The 13,686-nt window shown below is 52.6% G+C and overlaps 1 protein-coding gene across 1 annotated transcript; it reads right to left on the minus strand.

The window, feature by feature from the left end:
- Positions 1-578: 578 nt before the first annotated feature.
- Positions 579-13,307, minus strand: RNF19B (ring finger protein 19B). The gene is made up of 9 exons (XM_030464564.1): positions 12,548-13,307; positions 7,295-7,500; positions 5,522-5,666; positions 4,870-5,032; positions 4,074-4,188; positions 3,557-3,697; positions 2,795-3,002; positions 1,880-2,011; positions 579-1,416 (listed from the first exon to the last, which is right to left on the minus strand). Exons 1-9 carry the CDS (start codon positions 13,123-13,125, stop codon positions 951-953), a joined length of 2,154 nt encoding a protein of 717 aa, XP_030320424.1. The 5' UTR covers positions 13,126-13,307; the 3' UTR covers positions 579-950.
- Positions 13,308-13,686: the final 379 nt, after the last annotated feature.

Below are 13,686 nucleotides of genomic sequence, written 5' to 3' on the forward strand. Positions count from 1 at the left end.
AAGAAGCTGGGGACAAGAGTTTGACAAGGTGGCTGCAGAAGAACAACCCCAGGGGGCTTGGGGGAGCCCTCCCTTGCTCCTGGGAGACCCTCACTAAGCGACACCCTCTGCAAAGTTCCTTGCAGGGGTCAGGCACCCATAAATTAGTTACAGGGACAGTAAAGTTACCCCAGCTCTTGGGACTGGTCTGGGAAAGGGCTTGGTCCTGGCAGAGGCTTAAAGACACGTCCCCAGCATACCACCCTCAGCCTCCTCACATCCCTTGCTCCCAGCAGCAGCAGGAGCTCAGCATCAGTCCCCATCTGTCCCCCTCTTCTAACGTGTCTCCAGCCCAGCAGCACAGGGAGGAGGGAGAAGAGACCCTTCCCCACCCCAGCTCTAGACAAAGTGGGTCCAACCATAGCAGGCATCACATGCATGGTCCCCAGGTGTGACAGGACCAGGCTGTGGTCAGAGGATGAAGAGGAGCTGCCCCCACTTCCCTCCACCAGGGGCTGGGGCAGCATTCACAATCGTGGGATCAGAGGCAGTCGGAGGATTTCTCCACCTGTCCTTGGAAAGGATGAGCTGGATGCAAGTGGAATGACAACCAGAGTCTTTATTCAAAGAGTCCCTTAGGATGTTTGCAAACATACAGACACACATACATATTTACACTCTTACACACCTCACAGAGCTTGAACCAATAAATTAAAACAAAAAGAGGGCGGGGGATGGGTTTTTTTGTTTGTTTTTTTCTTCCTTTTTTCTTTTTCTTTTTTTTTTAATCCTCCTTTTTTTTTTTTTGCCACGTAAGAAACAGCAGCTCCCCAAGTTGAGGATGGGCAGCCAGCTGGAGAACCGTAAACAGAAGCCAACATGGACACAACCCTGGCCCCCTCCCCCCCCCCCCCAAAAACAAACAAAAAAAAAGCAACGACAGCGAGTGTGCTTTTCAGGAGGTGGCTGCTTCATACTCTGGCTTCGATGCACTCCAGGTTGACCATCTCATCCAGAGGGCAGCTCTCGGCTTGGGCACAGTGGCTCAGGTGGGCACTTGGACTCTCAGCATCTGTAGCTTTGGGGGTCTGAGGGCAGTTTGCCACAGTCTGAGAGCCGGGGGAGTCACACTCATCCGAGGTAATGTCTGGCACGTCATCTGACTGAGTGTCGGAACTCTCCAGGTCGCTCCGTATGCTCTCAGGCTGGGCCAGGGTGATGTCCCAGGTTTTGCTGGCAACGCAGTCTTTTTGCTCACAGCTTTGGTGCTCCTGCTCACCTTTCTCTTCTTCTTCTTCCTCCTCCTCCTCCTCGTCCTCGTTCTCCACCATTTGGGTGTGGACGTGCAGAGAGTCCTCTGTGCTGCTGCCACTGGCCAGCTGGTAGTGACTTGGTTTAGCTTCGATGTCCACCTGGATCTCCATGTTATTGCACTCCCTGCAGAAACAAGCACCCTCACATTACTGGGGACAGTTACTGGGTTCGACTGGGCACCATATCACTGTACTAGGAGGATCACGTCTCCCAGATGCTGCTCACCACGCCATGGCTTCCAGGAAACAGCAGCACTTGCTGCTCTCCTTGAGTCCTTCTAACCCCAGCCAAGGTCATTCCCAGGCTGGGAGTCTGGAACTGAGCTAGGAAAAGCACCAGGGTCCCATGACCAACCAGGAACAGGTCTTGGGGCTGCAGATCTGCTCCTTCTCCTCCACATTATACCTGAGGTTGCTCCCAAATTGTCCCCAGTCCTTCTCCTGTGCTAGGAAAAGGATCGAGCCACCTGCCAAGCAGGCTGGTGCAGTTACAGTCATCTCACCACCCACAGCAGCTTCTCATAGAGAACAGATTTTTCCAGGACACCTCCTACCAACACTTTTCTCACCATCGAATGTCCTCCTACCTGTCCTGGGGATTGTAGGAGCTGATGATGGAACCAGCCATGGCTCGAGTGCTGGCATTGTCACTGATAGCCCCCAAGCTGACTGAGTCTTTGGGGAAAATTTCCTTCTGGACATCTGCCTGTACTTCCAGTCTGCAGAAAAGAAACGAATTCCTCAGAAATGCCTGAAGTGGTCCCCAGGGAGCATCAACCAGTCACAGTTCATCACGGGAAACAAAGAAGCCCTCAGCTGGCCCAGCACAGCAAGACAGAGTTTAACCCCAATGGTTCCTCCCATTTAGTCTCATTTTTGACTCCATTTAGGTAAACCCATTCTGTTTTCCATGATGAAGGTAAAACTGTGTCTGACTCATGCAATTCCTGTGAAGAACTGATTCCACAGCTCAGCACCCAGCCACCATTACATTCTGCCTGCTGTATTAACATGTGTCTCTAATTACACAGCAAACTGGCTCCCAGGCAAGTTCAGAGGAAAACTGTGGTGTAACCTCCTGACTTGGAAAGCAGTCACCCTGCTTGCTATGCGCCATGGGAGAACAGAGTGGATCCAAGCCTCTAGACTGAGCTGGGAGGACCGTGAGCCCTTTAAACAGGACATGCAGGCACCTCTGCACTGTTCTCAATTAAACTGGAGCATCAGCTCTGTCATTTCCAGGAGCTCAGTAGGGACAGAAACTTGTTTATCTTTTGTCCTCCTTGCAAGAACCAGCCCACCACTGACTCCAGAAGTAATCTGGTCTGCTGTGACCAGGTTATTCTACAACAAACCAAGAAGCAAAAATACCAGGGCATGCCTTCCAAGCCCAGGTGGGACCACCTGGAGTCCTAAAAACCTCTCCAGAATAAACCTGCTCAACGAACACAGGCCTTGGGAGCCTCTCCCCCATTTCCTGACGTGCCCAACAACTCAGTTACCTGCTGTACTTGCCCTTGCCCCCTGAGAGGACACCCCCACTGAGGGTGCCCCCCGAGAGGGCTGCAAAGCTGGCTGTCTCGCTGTAGTTGCCCTGCATGACGCTGAGCCCGTCGGTGGGGCTGCCGCTGGTGCTGAGCACGCTGGTCAGCCCCTCGATGCTGCTCTCCCCAATGCTGGGGTTCTTCAGAGCCCGCCAGGCATCAGCCACTGCGGGGAAGAAGAGCAGAGGGATGGGGATCAGCAAAGCAACCGTGGAGCTGGCAGGGGGTCAGGCAGCCTGGGTCCCGTGGCAGTGTCTCTCTACCTCAGCCAGGGCAAGGAAGAGCCCAGATCTTCACAGAATCACAGAAAGTTAGGGATTGGAAGGGACCTCAAAAAATCATCTAGTCCAACCCCCCCTTGCCAGAGCAGGGTCACCTACAGCAGGTCACACAGGAACACGTCCAGGTGGGCTTTGAATGTCTCCAGGGAAGGAGACTCCACAGCCTCCCTGGGCAGCCTGTGCCCGTGCCCCATCACCCTCACAGTGAAAAAATTCTTCCTAATATTTATAGGGAACCACCTATGCTCCAGTTTACACCTGTTGCTCCTAGTTGGCCACCAGCAGAACACTGAAGCTTCCAGCCAAATCCAGGTTAAGACAGATGTTCAGACTTGGGACATTTTAAGGCCCTCTATACCATTTCAGCACAAGAGGCAGTGACAATCTTGCTTCGCCCCCCCCCCCCCCTCCAGCTGTCTTCCCAAGTCATCCCATTTACCTGTGATGGGTCCATCATCTTCATCAAACTCAATCTTCACCCCCTTGCCATTGGCAGTGCTGACCCCACAGCCACCCCCTCGGCACAGCGAGATGGGCACGACACCGTAGACGTAAGCCAGCATGATGGGGACTCCAATGCCTGGGGAGAAGGACACACTGAGTTATGAGGAGCTTAGGGCTGAGCTGTGTCAGACAGACAGATAGAAAGGGGCCCTGGGGGGTAAGACTCTCTCAGTTGTATTTTCAAGGTCCTTTTCCCAATTTTGCAGGCAGACAGTGGAGGTGCCCGTGAAGGGACTCCACCACAGGCTGTGGTATGGGCGACTGGTGCTACAGACAATCCCTGGGCTGTTTCCAGACTGATTCCAGCCCATGAGGATGTGCAGCCTGGATGGGAAATGTGGGTTGCGCCCAGTAAAGCCCACAGCAGCAGCCTGCCACCCCCAACCTCATGGGGCTGGGCTACACAACTGTCTTGGTGACTACCAGAAAGGAAAGGGACTGTGTCCACTTACCCACACTGACAGCAGCGATGACTGGAGAGGCAATGACAGACAAGGTTACCCCACCAGTGATGGCCAAGTTCCTCTTGTGCTTAGAGGTTTTCTTTCCCTCATACCTGCTGTGGATCTGACAGGAGAAGCACCAGGTGAGAACAGAACCCGGTCATGTGCAAACCCCAGCAGAAGACACAAATAAGCATGTGATTTTACAGCCTTGTCAGCTGCATTAGCCCATCAAGAACTTCATCCTGACCACAAATCTCCTCACAGATCAGATCGAGCAGGTGTGTCTGTGTTTAAGGAAAAGAAGCTGTATTTGTAAATACAGAAGCTGTATTTGTAAATACTGTATTTGCAAATACAGTGCTGACCTGCATTTCTTCTCCTCCCAACACCTCTTTATCAGCACACACAACAGTTTGGGGCAGCAGGACAGCATAGAAATACAAATGACTGATGTAAGGCACAATGTGATGCTCAGGGTCCAGCCACTGTCCCACAGAACCCATCACCGTGGGAGGTGTTAAAAAGGGATCAGGTTTCTCCTTGGCTACTCCTGGTTGCAGGCAGAGGCACAAGAGCAATTCAAAATGCATCTGAGGTGACAGACTTCAGTCTGAAGGGCTATCAGCCACCACCTTCCCTCTCCCCCGACAAAAGATAAGACAAAGTTTAGCAGGAACAACAGAATTTAGTTCTATGACAAGATCCACCCTTCATATCAGTTACACATTTCTGGTCAGAAGCCTCAAGTACAGAGAACACCTCAACAACTCTTCAGCTCCAGCCTCCTGCTCCCCACACTCACCTTCCTCCCAACATAGACAGGGATGCCAATGACCATAGCAGGAATGGCAATGCCAGCAATAAGGGAAATGCCCACGGGAGCGCCGATCAACGTGCCCAGCTGCCAGAGAATCTTTTTTTTACGACTCCACGGCTTTTTGCCCCAGAATGTACAGCCAGAGGGGCTGAATGGAAGGGGAAAAAAAAAATTACATTAACACCACAGCAATTCCTATGGATTGCCCAGGAAAGAGGTGGAGTCACTGTCCCTGGAGATGTTTAAGGAAAGTCTGAATGTGGCACTTAGTGCCATGGTCTAGCTGATGTGGTGGGGTTAGGTCATAGGCTGTACTTGATATCAGAGGGCTTTTCCAGCCTCAATAATTCTGTGATTCTTTTTCCCACCAAAATTAATTTGCTCATTAAGGTAATCATCGCACTCTTTTTAATAACCAAGACCTCTCACAAATGCAATTGTATCAGCAGGAGCTTCTCCTGGTGTGGAAGAACATCCTCATACTGTGAAGAAACTCCAGCTTTTTGGGTTCAGAAAGAAAAAAATTCTTCTGCCCAATTGGCGAAAAAGGCCAACACTCAAACCAACTCCCCCGGAAGAAGCTCATGCTGCTTATTGGAACCAGAAGGAATGGGATGGATGCTGGTGCCCTGCTCACCTGAGGTAATGGAGGTCAGATATCTCTTTCATGCAGAGCCAGCAGAACTCGCAGCCACAGACAGCACAGGTCATGTGGTTACAGCTCCCGTCATTCATCTTGATGATGTAAGCACTGCAACGTGGGCACGGTTTGATGTCATCGGCTGCAGGGAGGAAGCAGGGGTCTGAGTTGGACTCACTGAGCTGCGAGTGTGAAGAACCAATGAGGAGGTTCTGGTTGAAACCCTCCATGTGGGCAGAATGCCTTTGTTACAGGTGAAACAGGGGTGGCTGGGGGGTTGTTTTGTCCCCAGAGCAAGAAGATGATATTGATGAGACAGACCCCACCAAAGGCATTTGCTTGGACAGCAGAGGCTGAGCACAAGTCAGTTTAAAAGATGATTGTAGCCAGAATGGGATGTATTCCAGAACATGCTGGAAACAAGTCATACCTGCCCTGTGCCAGCCAAGGCAACAGCCTAAGAACGAGCCATTACTAAATCACTCCACTAAGGTGATTCATGGGCCAAGAGCAACAGAACAATTGGGAGGAGGCACTGGAGGCCTGAACTTGGCCTTCAAAAGCAGCCAAAAGGGGCAGAGGGTCTGCAGCTGCCCACCAAGCCCAGTGCAGAGGTTGCCCAGCCCCCCGTTTGGTGCTGGCAGAGCAAGATGAGGCTCCTTCATCTCTCTCTTACTCCTGATGGCAGTGAGGCAGCAGTTGTCTAGGAGTGCAGGGCTCTGGGCAGCCTCTGCAACACTCAACAAGATGAAATCCAGCTGCTGAGACCAGATTGTACCTTATTAATCACTGTATTGACTCCAGCAAGAATGGGGTGGGTAAAAACCACTGCCTGAAGAACCTCCCTTTCAGTGGCTAAGTGCAAAGCTCTTCCTGGCAGGGCTCTCCTTTAAAAGGCTGTAAAAAACCCTCAGCAACTATGTTTTGCTCTCTGGTTTGTACCACAGGCTGTGGCAGTACCTTTGCTGTCCATTATCAGGGATCTCTAACTGGGGTACGTTGAACCTTGACGCATCACTAAACCACCTCTGACCCCCCCACCACAGCTGCATTTCAACATTTTAACATTTTACCTCCTGCCAGAGAGGGAAAATCAGGGTGTTTTGCTTGGGGGAGGAGCTGGACCTTATGAAATGGCCTCACTGCCCACTTCCAGAGTCAGTAATACGGTTATTTTTAATGAAGAGAGACATGGCAACTCCTGACAGTCACAGTCTGTGAGCTGGCATTTTTTTCCTGTGCCTGACATTACTAACACCTAACAGTGCACGGAGTAAGGCTCCCCACACTCAGCTAGGCTTCAGTATTACTCTTCACTACCAGAGCAGACAAATTGGAAATTGCAAAGCTGAAAAGTGTCTATTTGTTTAAGGTTAGATCAGCAAGAAACAAGAATATCCAAGAGCAAAGCAGCCACAAGTGCAACTGGGGTGGCTGAGGGGAGCTGCTATTATGTGGAAGGACCCAAGCTCATCACCACCTACTGATGTGTTATGCCTTCTTGGAGGAGCATGATGGGTTTGTTCTAGGGCACAGGAGAAGGGGAAATCACTGGGAGCTCCTGCCCTTCTCTCATACATGGCTGCTGGAGACCCCCATCATGCTGTGCCAGCAGTATCCCCCATGGGGCACTGACACGCCCCAGCTTTGATGAAATGGGGCGGGGGGGGTTGCACCTATGTGGCTCTTTCTCAGCTTCACAAATGTAACTGCAGCACCAAGTAACCAAAACCAAACCAAACCAAAACCAAAAACCACCTGATTCCATACCTGGACCAGATTCCTGTCCATAACTGAGGCCTGAGGTGTGCTTGGTCCGCACCCGGAGGGTCTGTGCCCGCTGCTGGCGGGCCATGTCACAGGTTTGGTTGGGATGCCATATCTGCTTGCAGTGGTAGCAGAACTCTGTCTGGCAGCCATCCCTCTCACAGGTCAGCTTGGGGCAGCTGGCGCAGCCGTAGGCGATCACTGCGTAGCTGCAGAGGGGCAGACACGCAGTGGGGGATTAGTGAAAGGCAAAGTTATCAAGCAACATCTCAGCGATCCTTTTAATTCAGCCTGCCTGGGGTGGCATGGGAGGCTGCAGCCACCTGAGCAGCACCTGGTTGGAGAGCTGCTGGGCTGAATTCACTGCCTTTCACCACCCCAACATCATCCTGTGGGGCAGGTCAGGACACCCTCCCACTCCGGGGCTCCTCCATGCAGCAGCCTGCATGCTCAACAAATTCCTGCTCTGTCCAAGCAAGAGACAAGCTCTGTCAGGCAAGAGCCTGAAATTAAGGAGTGCTAATTGGGTTACTTAGGGCAGATCCTTTCTATCCAGACAGCTCACAATATTGAATTGTCTCCTTGATAACTGCTGGCAGTTCACACACAGCAGAGCTGCCTTGCTTGGTGTGCCTGGCTCAGTTTGCTCTTTCTGCACCTGTAGCTAAACACACATACCTAAGTTAAACACACAGTTCCTTAGGACAGGAATATGGGTGGATGTTACGTGACTCAGAGGAGTCCAGGAAAGCTGAGGTTGTCCCAGGAACTTCCAATAAGTGAATGACTCTAAAAAAATGGAACAAGAGGTGTTCCCACACACAGCTATCTGAAGAAACAAGCTCTTGTTGAGCTCCACCAAATTTCCTTTTTTAAAGGGCAGGGAAGAACAATGCTCTGCCTCCGGAACTTGAGTAAAAGCAACTTGTCACGGTTTAACACTGGTCTGGCAATTAAACCGAGTACCAGACGCTCTCTATTAATCTCTCTCTCCTCCTTGATAAAGAAAGGAGAGAGAATAAGGGAGAGAGACTGATGGGTTGGAAACTAAACTACACAACTTTAATGAAACCGTAATGATAAATAGGAAAAATTACTAAATATATACAAATATATAGGAAAATGGAAACCACATTCCTCTCCCCTTTCCCCCAATAACTCTCACGTCACCACCGAGGCTGTAGGGCAGCCCTGGGAAAGTCCAGGCTGGACTCCTGGAGTCGGCGACAGTCAGGAGCTGGAGGCAGGAACACACAGATATGGGCTGGCATGGATCAGGAGCACAGGCAGAGGAATGGACGGGATCCTCCCAGGATGCCGGGGGGAGGAAGGGAAGCAGGAAATCAGGAAATCTTAGCTTGGCCCTCGTGATCCCTCAAATTTATACTGAGTGTGACGTATATGGGATGGAATACTCTGTTTGGTGAATTCTGGCATCTATCTTGTCTGTTCCTCCCCAAAGGAGGGCTCAGGTGGGACCTCTTTATCCTGGAGGGTAAAAGTTTTCCTCAGAGCTGAGCAGTGTCCTTGGTTCTGCACACCAGTCTCTAGCAGTAACTCTAAACATCAAGTGTTATCAGTCCTAGAAGCACACACTGTCTGAGAAACTTGCTGTTAATTTCAGCAAGTGCAACTACTTAAAGAGACTGAGCTAAAAGCAAAAGTACAAAACAGAAAATCACCTTTATCCTGGCCAAAACCAGGACACAACTGAATGTGCAAGGGAGATCAGCCAAGTTCACCCAGCTCCCTGCTTCTGATATCACCTCCCAGAAGGAAGGCTACACAGGTCCAAGCAGCATCACCAAGCACAGCTGCAGGAAAGCTGACCTACACCCATGGAGGATGAGGTTGTTGCCATTGGAAGGGGCTGAACTGAGCCATTCCAGCAGCATCTTCCAGTCCCACGACACTGGTATGAAAAAGGAGCATTTTTGTTGTTCATCCTCAGTATTTTTATTAGTGGTCAGAGGAGAATAACTCCTTTTGAAGGTTTTATATGCAGAGCTTGTGAAACTCAAGTTGTATTGCCTCGTCTCAGAAGCAGCAGCGTGAGAACCACTGAATGTGTCACACCACAATGATTCACATCCCGTGGGAGTTTGAGCAACTTCAGCCTACCAGGCTACGACATAATCACCAAAGAAACAACATCTCCATGCCGAGCAGTACTACAGGGGCTCCGTGTGCCTCGATGGCTACCTGAAGCCAATATTCTGAGAGAGAGGAGATATAAACGGCCTGGGAGGGGTTGGGAAGGACAGACTTGGCCCACATTAACCCCACATCTTGTCTGGGGAAGATGCTGCTAAGCATCTCCACCCTGCCACTATCACACAGCCAAAAACCTGCCCTGGCAAAAATAGAAACAGCTTCATCTGACCAGCTGTGTTATGGCACACGGGTATTTCACATCATCACAGAGTGCTAAGAAAACTCAGTGTAATCTATTAAGTGACCACATCCTCCAAGTTAACCCTCACTGGAGATGTAGTGGTTTGGTTGGTTTTTTTTTTTTTTAGACACTGGAGAAAATCCTATAAGTAATGAACATCTATTCCTAGACCTGAAGTGACAAAAGGAAAAGTTGAACAAGGGGAAACAAACTACATGGCTGCCTATGAGGGGAAGAAATAACACAGCTCTGAATTCAGGGTCAACTAGATAGAAAGAGGCTGTTGAAGACACGTGCTCAGGATTAGCCAAGACAGGATGTGGATGGCCAAGACATGGGACATACACCACTTCCAGGCTCAACCCCAGCAAGTAAAAAGAAAAACTCTGCCTTTTCCCCAGGCAACAACAACAGCGAGCCCCAGAAACCGCACAGCATCATCCCCAGCCCACTCCCTGGATGGCCATGAGTTGCTTCCATCCCTCCTCCTGCAGGAATCGGAGCTTCACCAGCTGCCTCCAGACTCATTCACTGAGCTCAGCCCACACAGCTCTGCTTTCTTTAAAGGTTCCCTTATTCTCCCAAGCTTCGAGGAGAGATGCAGCATGACAAACCCCAGTCCATGGTGCCACCTAATTGTAGAGAGGAGGGAAAAAAAACCCACCAAAAAACTTAAAAACAAATCCAAAGCTGCAAACATAGAAAATTATTTGTATTGCGATTGATGACGCATCAATTGACTGGTGTTTCCATGGCAACACGTATCAGTGTTGTGCTGCTTCTCCTCCTCAGCAGTGCAACCCAGCTCTTTCATTTACAGAAGACTGCAATAGGGGTGTGAGGTACAGGATGCTGTGTGCCACAGGACCAGGGCTCTGTCTGGGTGGTGGGTGACACCCAGTGCCCAGCACAGCCATGCACCCTGCGCTCCATACACCAGCACCATCAGAGTGGGAAAACCCATTGTAAATAATTCATATCCTGACCTGACATCAGCACAGTGACAGGAGAAAAATGAATAGGATGATTAACCCACCTCCCTGCCAGAGGGCTGACTCCAACAGCCTACGTTCAACTGCTATGGACACACCAGCAGTGCTGGTGCACTACACACCAACTGGTCCACACGCTTCTGGGTCTCCAACAGCCCCAGGGTGGCTTCCTCCTTCTGCTGAGCAGCTTGGAGGAGGCTGCTGGTGCACATCACCCAGGTCACCCTGCAAACCAGCTAACCAGGGGAGAGGCTTTTTGCTTGAAGGAAGAGCTATGCATGACACAGGCCTGCCCAAAAACCCCCAAAGCAACGGCCAGATCAGGCTGGGGCTGGGTTACTATCAGAGGCAACACCCTCCAGGCCATGATGGGGCCAGCTCCTTCCACCCAGACAGCCTGGGTGACATACATTGAGTTTGCACCTTATCCTGAGCACAGATAAATATCACAGCAGCCAAAGAGCTGAGATTCGGTAAGCAAGAACTGGATTTTCTCTAGCTGGTTAACAGCAGGGGCATTTCCTCTGGTATCGCTCTGCAGGCAGCATGACCTGTTCTTTCTCCCTGTTCTTTCCTCCAGCATTACTGAAATATCAAGGTTTCAAACTCAATTTTGCTTCAGAAAGGAGCAAAGCTGCTGCTAGCTATTACCATCACCCTCTGAAGAGCCAAGCCCTTACACAGCAATGCCCAGAGGCTGTGAAGAGGGTAACCTGAGCCAGGTTAACCCGTTTGCATTGGGAGGCTGTTACAAGGCTCTGATTAAATCTTCACAACCCTCCCATCACTTCTCCATTCTGACTGCTGGGTCACATTTTCCATTCAAGTTCTTGCCTCCCAGAATCACAGCCCAGGCTGAGTTCTAGCTCAGCTTCACAGCCCTTCTCTAAGTTTCCCGAAAAGTGCCCTTCTCCAGGCAGCTTTGGCTTATGCTCAAACAGAAACCTAAAAGAGAAGAGAAAATGAAAGCAACCCACAGATAACTATAAAGTCATCACGCTTGGCTGGGGCTGACTGCTGGAGAGACAGACGTTTCCTCACTTGGGCAATGGACAATGAGTCAACACCACCACTCCCTCTGTGCTCTGCATTCTCATCCTCACTTGGAAAAGGTGACACTAAAGAGTACCTCCTTCCCTACTGTAGAAGCTGCTGCAGGGTGTCCCCATGAACTGTCCCCACAGCTGGCAGTGACACACCAGCCGGGAAACTTTACGCTTCCCATTTGTGCAAAAACAACTCCCCACCAAAAAAAAAAAACAACAACAAAACCCCAACAACAAAAAAACCAAACAAAAAACCCACTTTTTTTAAAATAAGGGAAACAATGGCTCAGCTAAAAGGCCCTTCAAGTCCCGTTGCTTGTACTCAATTTGTCTGTAGTTCCACAGTCCTCAAGAACAAATCCTGGTCCTCTAGTGAGGCAGTAGGGACAGACAAGTGTCACTTTGGCAGCCCAGGCCCATCAACTGTCCTGAAGAGACATGGAACACCTACAATAGGGGCTCCTCATGGGAATGGGACGTGGTAGGACCAGAAGAGCAAGCAGCAGCACGCACAGGGAGTGAGCCAACTATGCTGGCCTGGGACCCCAATGGGGACAGACAGCACCCTACGGGGACAGTGGGTGGGATGCCACCCGCAAGACTTGTTGGGGACAAGCAGCATCCTACTGGAACAGTGGATCCATGCCCATCCCAGCTAGGACATCATCCCCAGCTGTCCCAGCACCTGCTGGGAACAAATAGCACCCATCAGAGTGGGGGTTTCCCTTCCCTGAGCTACCCCCGGACAGGCAGAAGCAGACATCACCCCACGGGGACATCACCTCCCCCGGGCCACCGAGTATCCTCCCTGCCCCGCACTCACCCGCAGTCGGGGGCCGGGCACCACCGGCAGTCGGGGTCGGCGGCAAGGCAGCGGCGGAGCATGAACTCCTCGTACTTGGCGACGAGGTGTGGGGAGTCCCGGAGGAGGCGGCGGATGTCGGCGGGGTTGAGGCGTTCGCTGCACTCGGGGCAGCAGATGTTGACGCGGGATTCGGTGATCTCGATGCGGAGGTACTGCCGCAGGCAGGCCCCGCACGACCGGTGCGGGCACGACAGCAACCGCGGGGCGTTTTCTGCCGGCTGCCGCACCAGGCACAGCGGGCATTCCAGCTCCTCTTCACCACCACCCTCCGGGACCACCGGAGCTTCCTCAGGGGGCGGCGGAGGCGGCGGGGGAGGTGGCGGCGGGGCCGGCGGGGCGGCGGGAGGCGGCGGCGGGGCGGCGGGAGGCGGTTCGGCCTTGGCGCGGCGGCGGCTGCCGGCGGCGGAGGCGGCGGCGGCGGAGAAGACGCTCTGGAAGGAGAGGCGGCGGCGGCGGCGGCCGGGCTTCGGGCACTTAGCGGCGGCCGAGTGGATGGAGGAGGAGCGGGGCGACTCGGAGTCCCGTTCGGAGCCCATGGTTACCGGAGCTGGAGGCTCAGCAGCGGGGTCCGTTCACGGAGGGGATCAGTACTAAAGTGGGAAGGGAGGGAGGGGTGGTGGTGGTGGTGGCGGTGGTGATGATGATGATGGTGGTGGTGGTGGCGGTGGCGGTACCTCCAGACACTGCCCCCACCGCGCTGCAACGACAGCGGCGCCGGGGCCGAGTGAGTGCGGTACCGCGCGCCCCGCCCCGCCCATCGCGCGCGGCCCTCCCCTCAGCCGCCGCCGCCATTATGGTTTGCGGGCAGCAGTCCCGGGCCGGCCCGAAGCCCACGGGCCCCGTGCGGCGGTCAGAGGTGACTGTCCCCATCCCGCGACAGCCGTGACCCGAGGGGCTCTGAAACACCTCGGCGGCATGGGGCAGAGGTGGGCCTCCTCAGCACCCGCGGATCCCCTCAGCACTCCTGGATCCCCTCAGCACCCCCGTATCCTTTCAGCACCACCAGCTCCCCTCAGTTTCTCAGCGCTGCCAGGGTTTGCCCAGAGCGTGGCTGCCCGCCCCGGGCTGGCCCATCACGGCTTCCTTGTCCTCATCCA

This window comes from Calypte anna, chromosome 23 (genome assembly GCF_003957555.1).
Source record: "Calypte anna isolate BGI_N300 chromosome 23, bCalAnn1_v1.p, whole genome shotgun sequence".
In the NCBI taxonomy this organism is placed as follows: Eukaryota; Metazoa; Chordata; class Aves; order Apodiformes; family Trochilidae; genus Calypte; species Calypte anna.